This window comes from Lepeophtheirus salmonis, chromosome 14, assembly GCF_016086655.4.
Source record: "Lepeophtheirus salmonis chromosome 14, UVic_Lsal_1.4, whole genome shotgun sequence".
In the NCBI taxonomy this organism is placed as follows: Eukaryota; Metazoa; Arthropoda; class Copepoda; order Siphonostomatoida; family Caligidae; genus Lepeophtheirus; species Lepeophtheirus salmonis.
Window position 1 is genome coordinate 20,306,284 of NC_052144.2, and position 21,616 is coordinate 20,327,899.

At 32.1% G+C, this 21,616-nt stretch overlaps 1 protein-coding gene across 13 annotated transcripts in view; it reads left to right on the forward strand.

Annotated features, from left to right (window-relative positions):
• Nucleotides 1-21,616, forward strand: part of para (sodium voltage-gated channel paralytic) — a 156,926-nt gene that overhangs the window by 120,261 nt on the left and 15,049 nt on the right. For 9 of the 13 annotated variants that reach the window (XM_040724503.2, XM_071893592.1, XM_071893595.1 and 6 more), the window contains 13 exons: nucleotides 3,014-3,169; nucleotides 3,867-4,072; nucleotides 4,133-4,261; nucleotides 4,323-4,414; nucleotides 12,416-12,825; nucleotides 12,878-13,078; nucleotides 13,146-13,299; nucleotides 16,678-16,802; nucleotides 17,968-18,492; nucleotides 18,645-18,804; nucleotides 18,879-19,273; nucleotides 19,567-19,903; nucleotides 21,112-21,516. In XM_040724503.2, the coding sequence (XP_040580437.1) occupies nucleotides 3,014-3,169; nucleotides 3,867-4,072; nucleotides 4,133-4,261; nucleotides 4,323-4,414; nucleotides 12,416-12,825; nucleotides 12,878-13,078; nucleotides 13,146-13,299; nucleotides 16,678-16,802; nucleotides 17,968-18,492; nucleotides 18,645-18,804; nucleotides 18,879-19,273; nucleotides 19,567-19,903; nucleotides 21,112-21,516 (3,295 nt within the window). The remainder of the gene's footprint in view (nucleotides 1-3,013; nucleotides 3,170-3,866; nucleotides 4,073-4,132; nucleotides 4,262-4,322; nucleotides 4,415-12,415; nucleotides 12,826-12,877; nucleotides 13,079-13,145; nucleotides 13,300-16,677; nucleotides 16,803-17,967; nucleotides 18,493-18,644; nucleotides 18,805-18,878; nucleotides 19,274-19,566; nucleotides 19,904-21,111; nucleotides 21,517-21,616) is intronic. The other 4 variants (XM_071893599.1, XM_071893602.1, XM_071893601.1 and 1 more) reach the window with 1 other exon arrangement.

Genomic DNA, 21,616 nt, shown 5'->3' on the forward strand with positions numbered 1-21,616 from the left:
TCAGTACAAAAAAATTTCATAAAATTTTAACTCTATTATTTTGGTCAAAAGTTTTTATTCTTTATCCTATACATTTACAGATTCTTTTACTATCTATGAGCACAATAACATTTGTATTCCATCTCTCAACCTTTCCTTTAAACAGATAATCGATAATGACCCAAAATAAACTAATGAATGGGTGACTATAGTTATATATTTAAAGACTATGCCAACCAATTACTAATAAATTATTCGAGTTCAACGTTCTGAATACAAATAAGTAACAATGTGAGTCTTATTGTATCCCTCAACTCGCACTAAAGTAATATATTTATTAAACTTCATTTTGTATAGCAATTTTAGGGAAGTTTTAGATTAATAGATAATTGGTTAAATTGGTGGAATATCATAGATATTTTATTTATTTCCGGATAAACCTGATCCAATTATTTTAATACAAAAATCGAAATCAATATTTTATATTCGCCAAAAATATGTTGAAAAATTATTAATTACTTTGGTAATGGAAATACAATTGTGCCCGAGACGATCTTTCCTGAATTTATTTTACCCTTTAATCAATATTTTTGACCTAACAAATATTTTAATTTTAGATATGTGACAACAATTGTAAGTATCATATAGAAACCAAAGCCAAAATCTTGAATAAAGGTCTATGCATAGGAACATCGGTGATTAATAAAATAAAACCGAAACCACAATTTAAAAATGATAAGATGTAATTTCCTGAAATCTTGGAAAATGATCAATTTTCTTTGCTATGGTAATACTTACTTCTGTTTTTGCTCGATAAAAATAATTATTTGTATTTAGACATCAAAAGTTAATTTGAAGGGAGAATAAATTTATCGATATATTTCCAATCAGGTTTTTAACTTCTAAATAATCCGTATATATACATAAAAATCCATATTAAAACCTAAACTCAACATATACTCCTAAAAGATAAAAAAATAAAGGTCATTTTTTTATATTGCAAGGCTTTACATGTTCAATAAACATTATAATTATTATATATAGAATGGAAATAAGACTGCTATTGATTGAAGTTATTTCAAGGTAATACTGTTTTATTGTATTTCATTTTTTTTTTCTACAAAAATAATGTAGCATAAGGAAGAAGTGATTTGAAGTGTGAATACATAGATTATATTAACAATTTAACGACTCTTTTATTTTTTTATGCGTTATAAATGTATACAAAATACTATTTAAGTTCGTATTCGCCAAAAAATTATATTTTTATGAAAAAAAAATATCATTTTTTTCCTGCCAATGTTATTTATTAACAAAGGACGTTCCTTCGGTCGAGTCAGGAAGCCCTTCTACAATATTACCCTCATGGATGATGTCTTTTAAGGGTAAATCTGAGAAAGTGAGTTTGGTTCATACATCATTTGATTAATCTTCTCACAACTACAACAACTGCAAAATTATCTTATGCTACAACAAACTACTATCTATTACATCTTCAGCCACTATAATATAGATTTCTTAGAGTATAACATCATTAACTTAACATTCTTTTTTTTATCTACATACATCTTCTACAAAAAATATAAATAAATAAATAAGTCAATTAAAATTTCCCAAGATAAATACGATATTATTAAAATAAGAACATACTGCACATCAAAAAATAATCACTGTAAATTAACTAATATATATCGAAAGTACCTCATTTCATTCCTTAAACAACTAAAAATATACACGTAAGGAAGGAATAAAGAGTAAATAAATAATCAATGGTTTCTAAATCAGAAACATTGTGTCATAGGTAATGTACAAATTGGTTATTCATAAAGATCCAAAAGAGACTGAGATGGACATTCTGTACATTTAAATAGATGAATCATTATAATATTAAATACACTGCTACCCCACAGTTTAAGGTGAGTTTCCAAGTGAACATTGTGTAAGGGAATAGATACTTTATTTTGTAAAATTGAGTACAAATATTATCTTCAAACCTCAACCATTTGCCTTTTAAAAATTAAGAGGTTGTATGATTTAAAATGTGCCTTGTTTGGAGGAGAGACACAGCCACAAAGCCATGAATTGATCTTCATAAATGATTTTTTCTTAGCCGATGTGAACCAGCATTTTGGTCCAAACTATGGTCTTAAACCGTTGGATCGAAATTAATTTACACCGTGGAGCAAATAAAAGGTCATACATCGGTTTTTCTAAAAAAAAAAAAAAAAAAAAAAATGTATATTATAAAGAACGATTTAAGTAGAGTCAGACCAAACTTGGAACAAATTTGTTTGGCCTTCAAATTAATAAAGGGAGGGTTCATACATTGACATAGGCAAAATTCTAAGACGAGACTCTTTTTAGAAGAAGAACTAAAATCAGGAAGTAGAATTTTATCTACGCTCGTCATTAAGTAATCCCCCATTATTGTTTCAGTCCGTTCTAGGATTTTAATACCAAAATCAAACCCTAGTAATTGTCATTTTTCAAAATTTAATATATCCAGGTATTTGGATCCCTACAAACAAAAAACTTCTAAATCAGATACACCCTTCGATTTGAAAGGTAAAACTGTTAAGGTTGGAAGATCATAACATGCTAAGTTCTTAAAAATAGTTGTCCATTGGCCTGTTCCAACATGATACACATTGCTTATGTGTACGTACATGTATGATAAATGTGGAAACCTACTTTAATATGTCTAGTCCATATTTACTACTTCAATTGGACGTCACGTTGTGTCTTCTTAAAAATGTTCAGACGGAGATCCCTAAGGAAGTTCTTGCCTTTCAATTACATAATACGTAGATATTTCTTACGTCTCTCCTGATGACAAAACAAATTTGTGTGGCATAATTAAAGAGTATTTGACCTGTATATATAAACAAAAGTAGAAAAATACATTCAAAGGGACATGATTTGATTGCTTTGGCATCCTAGAATCACAAACTAATCACCCTTCCTCTTTCAATCTATCCTTCTTCTTTATTAAGAAAATACTTTAATTATGATACCCTTACCAATTCTACTCCAGGTGCGATACGATGATGACGATGATGATGATGGGCCTATTCCTGATCCTACATTGGAGGCTGGAATGCCGCTTCCAATACGAATGGCGGCAGAGTTCCCTCCAGAGCTCGTGGCTACTCCTATCGTCGATATAGACTCTTTCTACAGCAACAAAAAGGTAAGCTAGTATATTGACAAGTTATAATTTTGAGTTATGCTCCTAGACTAAGTAGTACCAAGATTGGGTTCGTGTTGCTATAAATAGGCGTAAACAAACCTTTGCAGGTATGAAAAAAAGAGATATAGCATCTAGATATTTATCTACAATTATGCGTCTTTGATTTCAATTTGGTACACATTGGTGTTGAGACTCAGTCCAAGGTTGAATTTATTTCGGGTGGATCTTAATTAATTTTTCTAATTCAATTTAGACCGATACTTTGCTCCCACACTGCGATCTCAGACTGTTGACAAAAATGTAGTCGTTTTCAAATCGTCGTCTTAATTTGAGATTTGAGATGAATAAAGACAGATTTTTTCCCCTGTCCCAATTTATTTCGTGTAGAAATATGATTTATTCAACTTCATATGACGTTAATGTACTAATATTCACAATATTGAAGAAACAAATGACATAATCTACAATTCATTAGTATCAGTCTAGACCAAATTTTAAATGAGACTGATTTTTTCTTTAAACCGATCTAGACGGAACTTTTCTTTTGTTTCCGTCTAGATTAAACTTTTTAAAAGAAAAAATCCGTTCGAGCCACTAAAAAGGATAATAGTTCCAGATCGGTCTAGAATTTTTAGACTAAACCCTCAGACTAGTCCACATCATTATTCTAATTAAAGTTATTTTCTATATTTTACAGACATTCATTGTCATCAGCAAGGGACGCGATATTTTTCGGTTCAATGCGGAAGACGCCTTATACGTACTCTCGCCCTTTTCACCCGTCCGCCGTGTGGCCATCCATATCCTCGTGCATCCGTTCTTTTCTGTCTTCATTATTACCACCATCCTTTTAAACTGCCTCATGATGATAAAAACATCAAACGAAAGGATTGAATCATCCGAGTAAGGAATTCATATCCGACTCTTTCATTCCATAGCTCTAATTCTTTTTTCGTATCCCAGAGTTATTTTTACAGCTATTTATACATTTGAATCAGCCACCAAAGTCATGGGAAGGGGATTCATCCTTTGTCCGTTTTCATATCTAAGAGATGCATGGAACTGGCTGGATTTCATTGTCATAACTTTAGCGTAATTAATATACTTTTTTAGGATTTCATTTAACATGATTATAATTTTATAACATTTGCAGTTATATAACGATGGGAATCGATCTTGGAAACTTGGCTGTTCTTCGTACATTTCGTGTTCTTAGGGCTCTCAAAACTGTGGCCATCATTCCAGGTAAGAATTTGTTTATTTGCATTGTCAAAACAATTTTACAAATACAGTCTAAGTTTAACTTGAAGCTTATTCACGTCCAAATTTTTGAAACTCTGGCCAGTCAACATAAAATTTAGAACAATGTTCCTCAAAAAAGAATTTGGATTATATATATAATACTTGACATATTTATATCCACCAATTATTATTATTGGCCCTTTGGAAGCGCAAAATTGCACCTAAAGTGGCCAAAATTGATTGTCACAATAAAAAATGATAAATTTTATTTGAAATGAAATATAGGGGCTAATATATATAAGTATCTTAAATCAAATATAGGTTCTAAACTTCAGATAAAATTCTTCTAAATAATTATATTTTCAAAAAAAATACATAAGTCATACCACAAATTTAAATACACCCCTTAAAATGGAATCAAATATGTTTATCACATATGGGGCGGTACTTAATTATTTGTATAAATAAGAAAATATGCGATTCGACATTTACTAGGGAGATGTGACGTTATTTTCCAATTCTAATTAAATATTTACGTCCACTGTCACCGACAGCCATTCGTGACTAGAAAATGATTATGTATTTATCCTTAAAATTATTTCATTTATCTAATGTAAAATAATTTGTTATTCTAGCTCACTTATCGATTTTCAAGAAAAAAATGACAATCTGTTTTTATATTAAGTAGTCACATACATTGATTGATTTCTAATGGACATTTAATTCACACCTTCCCACTCCCTCCATATGATTAAGAATAACTGATCTAGGGGATATAATGATGTGAATAATTTTATTAAGCAGCTCAACCCGTCTTTCCTTCTTGAAATGTCCTTTTTAGGACCTAAGTTTTTAGTAAAAACGCTCAAAATTGGGAAAACATTTATGATCAGTTTCTGGCAAAAACAACTAAATATTGCTGTTTTTTTCACAAAATATTTAATTTTTAGAAAAAAAGAAATAATTGATGGATATTGAGTGTTTTTTATAGTTAGGTTCCTACAGATAGTTCCAAAAATATATTTAAGACGCGACTTTTGAGAGGTATATATTTTGAAGTCACTAACTAAATTGTAAACTAAATAATCTTATTGATATAATTTATCAATGCAATGTAAGAACATATCAATGGATGTAAAAAAAAAAAACCTCTTCTTATTTAAGATGAGTATTGTGTTGGAATGAGTTGATTTTATTTTCTACTCATTTATGATTAGATAGTTCTCATTCACTACATTATATTTGTATGTATGACAATAGCACAATTAGATACTAGGACATGTAAGTAAATCTGAACCAAGATAACCAGAGTAAATATCTTAATCATTTTAATGTATGTAAGTATATATATATAGATATGAAAAATGAAGAAATCCTGGCAAAAAAAATTTCTTCTAATATCATATCTGTTGACAATCTGCAAAATCAAGTTTTTTTATTAAACATATTTTCATATTTTTAAGATTTGAAAACACCTTTATTAACCTTATTGTATCCTGCAACCTTTCTTTTATAAAGAAACTTAAAATTATGCTCAAAATCAGTTTTTCCCAGCTAAAAATGGGTTCAAAAAAATTTCAAAAGCTTTTGTAGCCTAACAAGAGCTATTCCTAATTCTATAACGCAACGTTTTTAGAACACATTAATATGGTTAAACAGTCCAAAGCTCAATACATAATATGATGAAATGTTATCCGTAGTTATGTATAAATCCCCATGACCCTAAAAATTAGGGATGATGTCATAAAAATTAGGGTAAGTTTGAGTGACGAAAAATATCCTTATAGAAATAAATATACCCTACAGAAAGAAAAAATAAACCTACACAATAAAACAAATGCCATCATTTTTTTTTACTTTTCTATGTGAGTATTCAATTTATTTTTCTGAAATGAGAGTTGCGTAGTTACTAATTCATTGCACTTTCAGCTCCCATTGAAGAGAAATATCGTTTTGTAGATTGCCAAATTTATGTATATAAAAATAAACTCACGACATCATCATTTCATCACTTTCTTTCAAAGCTACGATAAGGAAATACGGAAAATCCCCTAGGTATACAGTATTTTGTCTGACGCATAGAGAAAAAAAATAGAGAGAGACCACAAGATGCCCGAATGATTAACTAAAGATATCATCTCACAAAAGGGGTATACACTTTTTATTTTTCTTACATTAATAATCGACAATTCCAACAAGATACATATAGGATATTAAACTTCAAATTAAATCTGATAGTGTACTAAAAAGTGAATACATCATATTATCTACTTTAGCGGGCGTTGAAATTATAATACGTCGATATAGAAGCTGATTGATGTTAACGAATAGTTACTAGGGCTCCTCTCTATGTATTTCTATTTCTATGTCGTAAACGTAATCTTAGGTTTGGTTTCATACATACATACCCAATGGATTCAATCCATTTCTACTTTTTTCAACATATAATATGTTTAAATAAAATTCAATTTCCCTATTTATGTTATTATTGTTTCTTAAATCTTTTCGTTTTTCCAATGAATTGAACTTTATGTATTTTGGCTCTTGGGTCGAACAAAGCTCAGATTATATATCTCTTTATGTCCTTCTATTGAGTACAACTATAAATACAGACTGTTATATAATTTAATTTTATGCTAGTACTAGAACATACATAGATTTGTTTCTCCTCCACTAAGTTTTTCTTTCTTCGTTTTAGTCTTTTAAGAGGGGATCTTACCTTGAACTATGTTTAATAATAGGATCTAGGAACTTTATTGTCATCCCAAAAATAAAAGAAGATTAAATTTTATGAATGTCCATTTGAATTTAACATTAAATGCATTCCTCTTACACGTATTATGTACATATTATATATTTACAGGCTGTGTTCGCAATATAAAAAATCTAACTTTTATTTAATTGGCCTGGCAATGAAATTTGAAAATAATAAAATTAACGTTTTTTAAATCAAAATTATTATATGCTACATTTACAAACCACGAGGGGAGGGTTTGAAGCCTAAAACCAGGGCCATCCTCGTTGGGGATAGAGTGGGACAATTTAAATATGGCATAATTGAAGAGAAGAATATTTGTTTTGATAGACCTCCCTCTCAAGGCTCTGATAGTTTATTTGTATTAGGTTAGCTGTGTTTGTGATTTTGGTTCAGTGTTTACATTTGTTAAATTTTGTGCTGTTTTGGAATTATATTTCAATATCGTTCGTGCATGGTCTTTTGTGCAATAAATCTTGGAGAAACTGTTCCATAACATCATTTATATCAGTAGTTCTTAACCTGGGTTTGATTTAACACTAGGGTTTCGGCAAGCTCAGCATCCATTGACGAAACTGTTTCCCTTCTTTGTTTTCAGTGAAGTAAGCCAAGAATTACTTCTTACCAATATGTGCTGCGAAATTAATTATTCGACAAATTTTCCGCTACTTCTTGATATATTTTTTTAGTGTTGTGCAGCTCAAAAGAAATATGATCTGTTGTGCCCCTCATGCCCGTGCAGGAAATACAGAGGATTTTCTGGCCAGGAAAGAACTTAGATCGTACATCCAGCGTTCCAGACAACAGGCGGTATTTGAAACATTTTTCTGAGGATGTGAGCAATTGGGCTTATTACTTGGGCACTACCTGACGCCTCTTTTGTGGTTTTTCCTCTTCTTAGCAAGTAAGAGCGAAAGAGGTGTAGCGTATTTGTCTGGAACGTCCTCCTAATTTTCGACTTTCCAGTCTGTCTTGTAACTTGCAACAGTGACAGATTCATTTTCAGCAATATTTCTTGTTAAGACGTTTCCGGAAAAAATACTCTACTCCCCACTCTTCTTTGAAGACCTGACACTTTTTTAGTAGCCATAATGAAGAGTGAAAAAAACGGGATCTTAAAATGAAAGAACGGAAAAGATACATAACTGTGGGATACCCAAACAGAGATGGAGAAAATGAATGTAGCCCCTGCTGGTGTTACATGTGCACTGAATATATATTTCTGGAAATGCATAGAACAAGGCAAAGATACTCTATAGTTATTTAAAAGATAATACGTATAAAACACACAACAACAATGGTAAATGACTGGCTCATAGCAATCAATATCGTCTAGTTTTCCCAAACAGCATATTCAAATATAAATTTTATCACAAAGTTTCGTTTTCCATACGTATTATAATAAAGCAAATTCAAGTATCGTTGTTTGGCCGTATGAACTGATGACTAGGGCCAGATCTGGCCTGTGGGTCGTAGTTTGGTGACCCCAGGTCAAGAGGGTTGCAGTTTGATGAGGAAAGAGGCTACATTGACCAAGGCCAGAAATTTGCCAAGTTGTTTTTATACCACTTTTGAGTTGTTTTGTCCTTGCAGCCGGAGAAGGATAATTTCCCTTGGTGTAGTTGGCCTTCAAGCAGGGAAACCCCACTGCATTCATGATCACCAGGTACATGTCTGCACCAATCTTAAGAACTTTTGGAAACCAAAAGTTCCAGGAAGTCCGCTGTCCTTTACCCGTTTTACCCACCACTTCCAGACTCTTGTTGTTGTCCATCAGTATATTTATCTATGTAAAGAGACCCTCGGAGTAGGGAACGATGCAAAAAATCTAGTCATAATTAATTCCTGCACCAAGAAGCGCTGATAATAGATTTTGTTTTTGTTTGTCCTCTATCTCAGTTGTCCTTGGTCTGATGAAGAAATTTGTTTTCACAAGAATTTGTTTGTTTTTTTAGGTCTACCAGTTGATTTTACGATGAAAAATCGGTAAATTACTTAGAAAGTCGATGAAACCTTTCCAAAATTGCATCTACAATTCGCTAAGGTACGTGATATGAGCTGTTTGAATTAAGGAGAACCCTGGGATGATTAGTTATTTGTCAGAGTCATCATAGTATACCGACTCGTCATATGAAATCTGAACACTAACAAATTAATAATTAATGAAGGTTGGGTGATTAAAATTAATTCATACTTCGATATATTAAAGCATAAACAATTAGAGCTCAGACACACATCTGTATTTATAGTATTACTTTTATTGAAAGTATATTGTTAATTAATAAATTATATCTGGTTGAAGTTTAGAATTAAAATTGTTCAGATTTTAATAGACCACTCGGTATTAAGATGACTTAACAGCATGCAAATAACAATATTTACTTTAGTTCCATTAAGACATTCTTTTTGTGGTAATAGTACAACCATGAAATTTGATACTTCTATTAGTACTAATCTCTGTACATGTATGTACATTGTGGATAGTTTAACTTCATTTTCCTTTAGGTAGACTCAACCAACACATACACATACAGGAATAAGGCACATAGAAAAGTAAAAACAAGAATAAAAAAAAGATTTATTAAATGAATTAAAAATTTGTTAAATCTTCTTTTTTATAAAAACCTACATATTCATTCAAAAATTTAAATAAAAACTTTGTTACTTTCTCCGACTTTTTCTCAAACTTTTTATTTATTTTTCATTTGCAAAGATCGTTACATTACTAATTGTTTGTTTTAATTTTTGTAATTGGAGGAGAATAATAAGTAGCAGGAAAAGAGAGGCTTTTACTAACTTTCATATACGTATAATTTATAAATTGAACAACTATAGTCTGTTTTGTATCAGGACGCTCTCATTCATTAGATCGGTTATACATCAATGTATAAAAATAAGCAGATCTCACACATTGAAAGATATTCTTCACTGAGGGGTTTATCTACCCCTAAAGACTGAATATTCTTTTTAATATCTTGTGTGAATCATAGTTTTGCTCCACTTTCTTTGTAAATTCTTAATTTTCCAATCTTGGTGGGATAGCACTTCATTAGTTTGAGCGTTATTTACAAATTATTGAGAGTAATTAACGAGATTTCAAGGATTTTTTTTAAAGTGTCCATTTTTTTATTTATCCTTACAATAAATTTGTAAAAGGAATACGGAAGGGGACTGGGATATGTCTTATTCTGTATACAAAATGTATAGTTGGATAATAGTTTATTAATTTAGAATTAATATTTTCTCTATAGTGTTCAATTAATGTACATAGAAATTCAAGCTATAGGTCCAGGCAACCTCCCATTTTTTACATTGGTCAGTATTGATGTTAAAATAAATGTATCCTAAAACACAATGCTCAACAACGTTACAATTTCATAAATATGGGTTTGTAGATAGGAACTATCAGAAAATCTGAAGTCTAAACCATGTTGAGATTTTTTTTTCTCCTCAAAACTTTGTTTTTATCTACAAAGTGGAAACACAAAACTTGCAGTGTTGAAGACTAATGTAATTAGTAGTGAATCAAGAAGAGACAACTCACAGCCAATTGGAGATATGTTTAAACACTCTATTTAGCTATATCTTTCATTCATTATGTCCTGTGTCACAAGAAATGATACTCTACACACCCCGAGGAACAGATTGGCTCCTCTTGACGATGTCCATGGTATATCAGACTGTACAATGGCAGCTCAGAGCGAATCAAAATTTCGATGAAAGATGTGACAGCCCTTATTTTCATAGACGTCCCAAACTGCAACGTTCAGAGGGTTGGGATTAGGGGCTGAAAGAGGACCACTTGGATGCAGGCTAGAAGTCAGCCATATTATTACTAACGAATTGTATGTTCCTCATGGTTGTGTGTTGCTGTAAAGGACTTCGTGATGTTGTAGACAGTCCTTCTCGGCACTGATATCGGTGCAAAGGAGTTCACTCACAGATTTGTGTTGTTGCATTTCATCTCTCGTTTAGTTACGTATTGAAACCTCATAATTAAAAATAATGGAAATGAAATCGTAATTTGATGCAACTGCAAGTTTTGGATCCTTAATTTGTAGATAAAGAGTTTTTTTATTAAATTATAAATGATTTAATTCTATAGATAAGAATTCAAGTTTAGACTCTACAAATCGGACCAAATCAGGTAATTGGAACCGGATTTATTCCAGAAAAAAAAAACATTTTTATAAGGACTTTATGTTTAAGGCAAAGGAAATGATGCCTCCTGGCTCGCCTGATCTTCACCTTTTGGACTACTATGTTTAGGGCGTCTCGGAGTGAGTCCAATAAGCTTGACGTATCACAGTTGATTATTTGTGGGCTTCCATTCTCTAGGCACTGGCCAACATGGACAAGGTTTTCCTCATAAAGGTATGTGTCAGGATCAGAATAAGGTTAGAGTCTGTGTTTGAAGATGGATGTGGTTGTTTTGAGTGTTTGACTTCACTATGGATCCCTACATGAAAAGACAAAAGATTTGTGAAATACGCGAGGATTTGAAGGGACTTAATTGAGAGTTAAATGTTTATTATTTATATTTTGTGTCAAATGTTGTCGTCGTTCCTTTATTTAAAGTAATAAGAAATAAAGTCCTAGTTTTTGTGTTTGTTTATACTTCTTTTTTTTTTCTTTTTTTTTTGTCAAAAAAAAACTTGAATAAAAGAATACGTTTTTAAAATCATTGAATCGTATCCGATTTGATGACGAATGATCTCGTTAGCTTTTTCTTCTTCTTCCTGTGCCTTATTCTCCTGCTTCAGATCATTCATTCTATTCATCTTCCTTTTTCATTCTTCTTTTCATGACACAGAAAAAGAAGAAATTTATTACAAACATTATACACTGAAGAGTATAAATATAATAATACTATGAATACTATATAGAGTACAGAAAGAGGGAAATAAAGAAATAAAAAAGGAGACACAACTCCATGATGACTCTTTTACAAAAAAAAAAACAGCAAATAGAAAAATTAATCAAAATATAATGATTAATATGTGATATAGTTCGAATATAATAGACAATTTTTTTGAGAGATATTTGATATATATATAAATAAAATGAAATGAGGGGGGGGGAATCCATGATTCAGCGGGAATAAACATATTGTTTTTAAGCATCACTTTGACAGCTTTTCCATCTTTTATTTGCAATTATTTTTTGACTTTCTTTTTTGTTCCGTTTCCAATGCGATCAAAAGTGTTTCTACTAAACTTCTTAATTATAACCTCATATATTATTTCCAGGTTTAAAAACAATTGTTGGAGCTGTGATCGAGTCCGTCAAAAATCTCCGAGATGTGATCATATTAACTGTATTTTCTTTATCTGTATTTGCCCTACTGGGTCTCCAAATTTACATGGGGGTATTGACTCAAAAGTGTATTCATGACTTTCCCTGGTCCTCAATTCCCCCTGAGGAAAGAGGGAATTACTCATCTCATATCGCATGGAATAAGTTCAATTTGAATTCCTCTAATTGGTATTGGATTGAGGGTCGAATCGATCCTGTACTTTGTGGGAATTCCTCCGGAGCTGGGGAATGTCCAGACAATTATACATGTCTTCAAGGATTTGGAAGAAATCCCAACTATGACTATACGAGCTTCGATACATTTGGATGGGCTTTCCTCTCTGCTTTCCGTCTCATGACTCAAGTAAAATGTACAATTCTGAATCATTACATTCTTTTAACGATATATCTTCCAGGATCTTTGGGAAGATTTATATCAAAGTGTTTTGCGCACGGCTGGTCCCTGGCACGTTATATTTTTCCTCGTGATAATCTTCTTAGGTTCATTCTATTTAGTTAATCTCATATTGGCTATTGTAGCTATGAGCTATGATGAACTTCAAAAGAAGGCAGAAGAGGAAGAGGAGGCCGCTCAAGCTGAGGAAGAGGCTCTCAGAGTGAGTGGATACCTTCTCCCATTTTGATTTTTTCCCCTCCTAATACATACATTTGTATACTTTACAGGAGGCAGAAGAGGCGGCAGCTATAGCAGAAATGAAACTGAACTGTAATTTCGACGAAGAAGATGAAGACGAATCCGAAGAGGAGGATGAGAAGCCCTATGAGAATGACGAAGATGAACTCAGTTGCACATCCGATCTTCAGCACTTTAAAAAGGGTATGTATTATTTAGTAATGTAGTTTAAGTTATTCTTTTAAATTCAATATGTCGGGAGTGGTATAATATTGCCTGTGAAAAATTGGTAAGCAGGTTAAAAACCAACGCCACCACTTCACAAAGCATTTAAGGCCCCTCCGAATACTTCAAAATGAGCCCCGAGCCCATGTTTTTATAGGTTACTACAGGGCTACAACACGGTAATATAAACAGTCCTAACACTTCACAAATCATTTAGAATACCCTTCAAGTACTTCAAAATGAACCAAAATCCCACCAAACACATCACTAAGCATTTATGTTTCCTCTAAATACTTCAAAATGTACCGCGAGCCAATGGGGCTGATTATGGCAACGTCAGAGACACTTAAATCACTGCCATGAAACTTCACTAAGCCCCTTTAAGTACTTCAAAATTAACTTTGGGCTGATGGGATGATAAAGACTACGGCAAAGACACCAAGCAGGTTAAAAACCATGAAGCCAGTGTTTATTTTGAAGTAATTATAGGGGTCTTAAAAGCATTGTGAAGTGTTGATGGAGGTTTTTAGCAGAGGTTTTATGATTTGGCTAATAAATGATGGAAAACTTAAACAATGGCAATTTTTCACTTTGGCAATTTTCTACAGAGGAATTTTGCGTGTACGCTCATGCCATACTGAGTATACATGTAGATTTTTACCAGTAAATCAGTCATTGTAATCAGATAATTATTTTTGAAATATGGAGTCCTTTATTTATCTATTTTAGAAGAAAAAAACTGTGGTTTACGTCGTATTTCGAATAGTCATATATTCTGAACCTCTCGTTCAATTTCCAAACCCAAGATTTAATCTTAAATTTGACCCCGTGAATCAAATTGATTTTATCAATTTGGATTCATCATTAATATCTTAATTTTATCTACAATATGCAAAAGTAAATGTAGAGAGGATGAAAAAAGATGCAGATATTTTTTTAATTTAATTAGAAATTAAATGCAGGCCCATATATAAATATTAAACGGACCATTTAAATTTTGAGCTTAACAGTTTTTTTTTTTTTTGGTTTGAGGTGTTCTAAAGTTTAAGTGCAAAATTATATTTGGATTTGAAGGAAAGGTAGGTCCAGTCAACATCGATGTTTATTATATATTTTTTTATGAATCGACAACTAAAGCCAATGCTTTATAAAGGGGTACAAAACATGAATCTGCTTTTTCATCAGAGAAATTGCATTAGTTCCAGCACCTTACCTATATGCTCTGAGGGAAATACATAATAGAAACAGGGTTCGTAATCGAGGGTCGATCACTACAATTGGAACAATCTTTGACCTCATCCAAATCCGAATATAGACCAATTGCATTTATCTGGTATTATTAATAAATAGGGGTGAAATGGCACTCAAACAAAATTATTTATGGAGTTCTTCGCATTCAAAGAATATTGAAAATTTTACATTTGCAAAACACTGCTTGATGACTAAATGTGGTTCTCGATCTCGGCAACAGACTAAAATGAAAAAACAAACATAAATTTGCTTTGTTACTCATCTAATCACTTGTATATAGATTTTAAATGGCTGTGATGCACTCATACGGGATCTGGAAGAAGTCAAAATAATTCAATTGTAGTGCACCACCCTGTTAAACATTTTGTCCACTTTTTTCGAGAAGCTTATATGTTGTGGGGGAAATACATAAAAGAAACATGGGTGTAGTATATCATTTAGAATCATATTAGTAAACGGTTTAATGGGGTATTTGTTGTGAAGTGAATGGAAATTAGGAAATCCCACATTCTTTCTTTATAGTTAGTATATTACATATTATTGGTATTAGTGAAAGAACCTCGAGGGTAACTTACTTACTTATTTCTTTCTTCGTCTCCTATTTTTCACTCTCTAAGTTGTTAGTTGTAATTATATAAGACAATAAGAAGAAAAAAAGACTGGAAGGAGAGATTGGAATGGTAGTAAGCCAGAGTTGTAATATTTAATCTCATATAATGGCAAAGAGGATTAATGGTACAACTAAGAACAAACTAAAAAGAAAAGTTTCGTTTCTATTCTTCCCCTTTTTCTTAGCCCATTATTGTCTACATAAATCTACTAATGGCCGTCAAATAGCTTTTCTAATGGACCTTGAGATTTGACCATGAAAAATCAAACAAAGTTCATCTTACTGATTCGTGAATACGGTATCGATGTAGCAGATAGTCTTTTTTAAGTAATGTTTTATATATATATATATTTAGGATATTATTTAAATGTAGTCACAACTGAATAAGAACAACTCCTGGGTTTCAGTAAAAATATTGCTCTTATCAGAAGTGAAGAAAACAAAATCCAATTTTGTTATTACCTAAGTACATTGGTAACCAATATTGTTCATTGAAGAAAAAAATTTCCAAAAGTATATTAGAATATGCAAATCCAATACAAAAAAAAATCCCTGTAAGGGTTCAAAATTACTTTTATACTATTATCTGTGAATTTTTAAGAATTTTATAAGAAAAAAATTCGTTCCCACTACTGTTGCAATTATCAGGATTTTTAGAATCATATTGGTTTTATGCGAACAAGTTGTTTTTTTGTATTGGCCTTGCATTCAAACATTGGAAATATGTTAATAATGTAACACATAAGATACATTTAACGAAAAAAACTTAGTTTGAAATTTATAAAATTTGTCGTATCAATATGAAGTAATTTAGGAAATAAAACATTACCTGCAAGTCGAGAAAGTGACAATTCGAACTTGATGGTCGAATTTCCATTCAAACACTAGAAGCAGTTGGGCGTATCCAGGGCCACCGTCCTCCCCATGAACAAGGTCGAAACGTTAGAGAGGAAGAAAGGCTCCGTGAAAAAAGTGTAATTGGGCCCAGAGGGGGTAAAGAAATCAGCCTAGGCCCATCCCCTCAAGGCAATTTAGCCTATAGCCCTGATGCCAAACCTTTTGACTACACCTTTTGGGTGCATGTCTAGTAAGACATGCATAGTCCGTCATCCAAACAAACACAGAAGCCCTCAAAGCTACTGTTAGCCAGTAGTGGAACGCCATGCCTGTGGATGACATCTGCAGTGGGCTTCAAGCCTTCTGCCAACGCCTGGAAGGCATCATTATTGATAAGGATGGATATATTAATTATTAAAAGACTTCAGACACACATCTATTTATAGTATTAATTTGTTGAAATTCTATAGTTAATTAATAAACTATATTTTGTTGAAGTTTAAAATTCAATGCGTTCAGATTTTAATGGACCATTCGGTATGTAGATTCATAACTGTCATAAATCCAATTGGGAGGAATTGGGATTACAGAAAATGAGTTCCAATCACATGTAAACTGCACCGATGGGATTTGTAAAAATGTTTTTTTTTCTTTCGCAGATTCCTATAGCAAAATTGTGACTCCGTCCTCAGTTTTACCCGAAGATAAAGGGATGATGATGGGAAGACGATGTCCGAATCAACATGAATGGCACATCACTCCTAATGCGGATACAAATGATAAGGTGAGGCTATTCTCTATATATGTTGTATTTTTATTCATTGTGCTTTGGAGATTCTTAGATTTTCAAATAAATAACGTGTGTCAGTACTCAATCATAATTTAATCCTCTGGATTTTTGTGGGAATTTATGCATTAATTTAATAGGTACAATGTTTATACCTCGTACATAGAAGTTCAGTCGGAATATACATACAGATATATTTACTGAGGGTAATCAATATAAAATATCATGCGGATGTACTAATGTGATTTTATCAACATCAAAACTCTCGTCATATTTTGACCATATTGTGTGTTGTATAGCAGACAATTATCTACATACATTAATACATGTTCGTTGATCCAAACTCTTAAAGAAAGTTGAATATTCTTATTTAAGATATGATAATTATAAGTAATGCTTAAATTAATAAACTAAAATTCTATGAAAATAATAAGTGAACAGGAACAAATATATTTGTTCGTTTTCTCTTTAATTAGTTTTTATTGAATTATGATTCATTGATAGCATAGAAACTTTATGTATGTCGAAAGGGAGGCTTAAGAGGAAGATTTAGCACTTTTCTTAAATGGTTCACTTTGTCACTTCTCAAAGACAAATATATTACTTTGCATCTGTTTTTTTGCATTTTGTATTTCTAACTTTTAAATTCCTTATTGCAAAAGGAATACAAAGCAAAACAGTTTCAAACAATGTAAAACAAATTTTTTGTAGAGGAATAACATTGATATAAATACATTACATACACATGCTATATAAAAAGGATATTTTTTGCACTGTACCTTTAAACATGCAAACAACTGCAAATATATATAAAAGATATGTATGTATGTTATATATGCATTTATGAAAAGGAAAAGGATCGATTAGTAATTTATGAATATATTTATTGTGTGACGTGAGACAATAGTCAAGTATTGGCATTCAGGAGGGATTTTTCTTTTAAAATGAGGAGATGAAAAAGTTTTTTAGGTTGATCTGAGTGATACACACACACACCCACACATTAACACTATTCTAAAACATTATTATTCGATGTAATTTGATTATATGTACAAATTTTTGTCATCTCAAGCACCTTTATTTTATTCACAAATCTCATTCTTCTTCTTCCACCCCCCAATCAACTGATCTATAACAAACCATGAACAACAACAACACATAGGATAGCAGCCTCAGCCTCCCAGGGTCACCCTTTAATTTGCGCCGCTCTCGCATTGGATCTGAGGGTAGTATACAGCTTTCCTGGAAATCATCCTGCGGCCGAGGAGCACACAAAACCTGCCCTCACCAGAATTTAATAATTGACACCCTCCCATATGCCGACGATTCCGAGGCCGGATCCCCGCTCCCGCCGGAAAGTGAGGAGGGCCAACTCTCTGGGCTAGAGTACTGGCTAGAAACCAATAACAATAACACTTTTTATACTAACAACAATTTCTCAACTCATCAGCACCATTTTGATCAGTCGAAAAATAATAGTATTAATAATAATAATTTCACACATTACAACTTTGATAATGGACAAAGATCCCGTCAGCCTTCCTACTGCTCGCATGCCTCACGCTGGTCGTATTCTTCACATGTTCCTAGACAGTTTGGGCTTGGCTCTGCATCTTTCTATTTTGGTGAAGAGGATACCACTCGAAATGGTGTTGTATCAGAGTCTACCATTCCATTAAACTACCTCGTGAGTAAATGGGAGATCAAAATCATTTTGTTTTTAATGTCCTGCATGCGGAATCCTCGTCCAATTTAGATTCAAAAATATTCCAACCAAATCCAGACCAAAAAAATTTTTTTTTCCTATATAAAACGTATTTTTCCCCCCTTTTTTTTCAGGACGTTGACAAGTTCGACGATTTATCCTCCTACCCAAAAGGTCAACCACCTGACTTTAACGGAACTAATGGAGTTCATTATCGTCGACGTAGTCAAGAAAGTTACTATTCAAATCCGTTTATATCTCCAAACGAAAGACATGCATCCGTGAATATCAAAGGTATGTCCCTGCTCATTAATTAGTCTCATAATTATAGCCCTGTGCAACTTCATTTGCCCCACTTTACAAAATAGATGTATTAGTTTTGAATGATATCATTAATCAAGCCTCTGCGAGGGTCACAAGTACAATCAAAAATCCTGAATCCACAAGATCAAGTCGACAGTTGGAGAGAAAACAAAGGGAAGCACGTAAAATATCCCTCTACCTCGAGGCCAAACATGATGAAGAGGGTCCAAGAGTGAAGGAAAAGCTAGTGGCATGGTTTGATAAATGTATCGATATTTTTTGTGTTTGGGACTGTTGTTGGGCCTATGTTAAGCTCACAGAGTATTTATCCTTTATTATATTTGATCCTTTTGTGGACTTGTTCATAACGCTTTGTATATTGGTGAACACGTTTTTTATGGGGCTGGATCATCATGACATGGATCCAGATATCCATAAAACACTTCAAAATGGAAATTACGTAAGTAATTTTGTTTATAATAAAGAAAAAGCTTCAAAGGGGAAGGGGAGAGAACTGAAATATGCACGTATTTGGCAAGGGTTCTTCGGTTCATTAAATTATTTATTTCACATGATGCCAAAAAAAAGAGAAAAAACTGATATTCTATTTATTATATATGTATATATTTATACGTTAATAAATTTATTATATTTTTTAAAGGACTTTGTGCATGAAATTTTTAAAAACCTTTTCAATTGTCTTTAATACATTTTATTATATATTATAATTATAATTTATTTCTTCTCTTTTAGTTTTTTACAGCAACGTTTGCAATAGAGTCTTGTATCAAACTAATGGCAATGAGTCCCAAATACTATTTCCTCGAGGGTTGGAATATCTTTGATTTCATAATAGTATCTCTATCACTTATTGAATTGGGATTAGTAAATGTCTCTGGCCTTACCGTCCTACGTACCTTTAGATTACTTCGTGTTTTTAAATTAGCCAAGTCATGGCCCACACTGAACTTGCTCATATCCATTATGGGAAAAACTGTGGGCGCACTTGGAAACTTGACTCTGGTTTTATGTATCATTATCTTTATATTCGCCGTAATGGGAATGCAACTATTTGGGAAGAGCTACGTGGGTAAGAAAGGACTGAGAATCCACATATTTGCCAATTACTTTTATATGTCAAACAGGATGTTTTGTCCAAAAGTACAAAATACATCAAAAATAAATGAAGGCATCACATTTTTTAAATGAACACAAATTGAATGTATTTAACCCTCCTTTATCACACAGGGATATTATATACCCAGAGATTTATTAAAATATTTATTATTCCTTTAAATCTAAAAACAATGACTATGCTTCTGAACAATAAAATCTGATAATTTTTAATTCATTATTTATCTTGTTAATGAATTGCTTAAGATTTTTTTGAAGATTTTGCAATTTTTAATCGAAGTTTAGTAAATTAATTAAGAGGCGTACAAAGGAGCAACGAATTATTATATTATATAATACACCCAACAATTATCAATTCATTTGACGTGTTCTATCCTCAAGAAAAAAAAGTGCTTAATTGGTGAATAATACAAATAAATCATTCATTTTTATTAAATGGTCATGTCAAACCGACTAAAAATAATGAGATATGAATTATAAGCAAATGTACTAACATACATACATAATACTTATAATCAAGCCCACATAAGCCATTTTGTAACTCAAATATTTGACATCTTATGAAATATATTGTTTAATATTAATAAAATGTGTGCGTAAGGGTAGATTTATGTACATTTATAATATGTACAATATAATACTCGAGAATATGACATCATTATATTAATGGAGTCCGTCTTGTCCGTCCTCCTTCAAGCCTAATCCTATTTATTCGTGTCCTCTATTCCGTTGCAATAATAATATAATCTAGATCCTTAACACACGAGTATGTATACAGACACTTTCCCTAATTTAATTTAGATTTGTATTAAATATTGATAATTATCAGTGTGTGCCATCTACGAGTATTTATGTACATTATACGGACTATCATATTAGATGCCATTGAAGAGGAAGAGACAAAATTCAAATAACTTCATTTCTAGAGCCATAATACTTAATTAAAATAATTTTAAAGTCATAAAAAAATGAGATATACATATTTTTAAGTGGGAGTCCTTGAAATAAATATATCTAAGGATATGAAAAACGGGCATTTATTGCCTTATTTTATTACTACATACTACATGGTTGAAATAACTCGACTTTTTATTGACATTTGAGCCTTAACTGGGCATTAACTACTCTGTAGTTAACTTATCAAATCTTTCATTTTATTTTCAGACAACATTGACCGATTCCCTAACAAATCCCTTCCCCGTTGGAACTTTGTGGACTTTATGCACAGCTTCATGATTGTGTTTAGAGTCCTTTGTGGTGAATGGATCGAGTCCATGTGGGACTGTATGTGGATAGCCTCAAAAGTCTGCGTTCCTTTCTTCCTAGCGACGGTTGTGATTGGGAATCTCGTGGTTCTGAATCTTTTTTTAGCTCTTTTACTTTCAAGCTTTGGTGCTTCAAATCTCTCGGCTGCAGGAGGAAATGATGAGGACACTAATAAATTAAGCGAGGCATTTAATCGACTCCGAAGGCTCCGTGTCTTTCTACAAAAGATCATATCAAGAGGTCTCAAATATGTTAAGGATAAAATTATTCTCTGCTTTCGACAAATATTCAATGCTAGGAGAGGTAAATTTGTGTATATAGGATGTGGTGCTAATGGTGTTTTAAATACCAGAGCAAGTCCTTTGACATAATACATACATACAACTATTACAAAAGGGTTCTT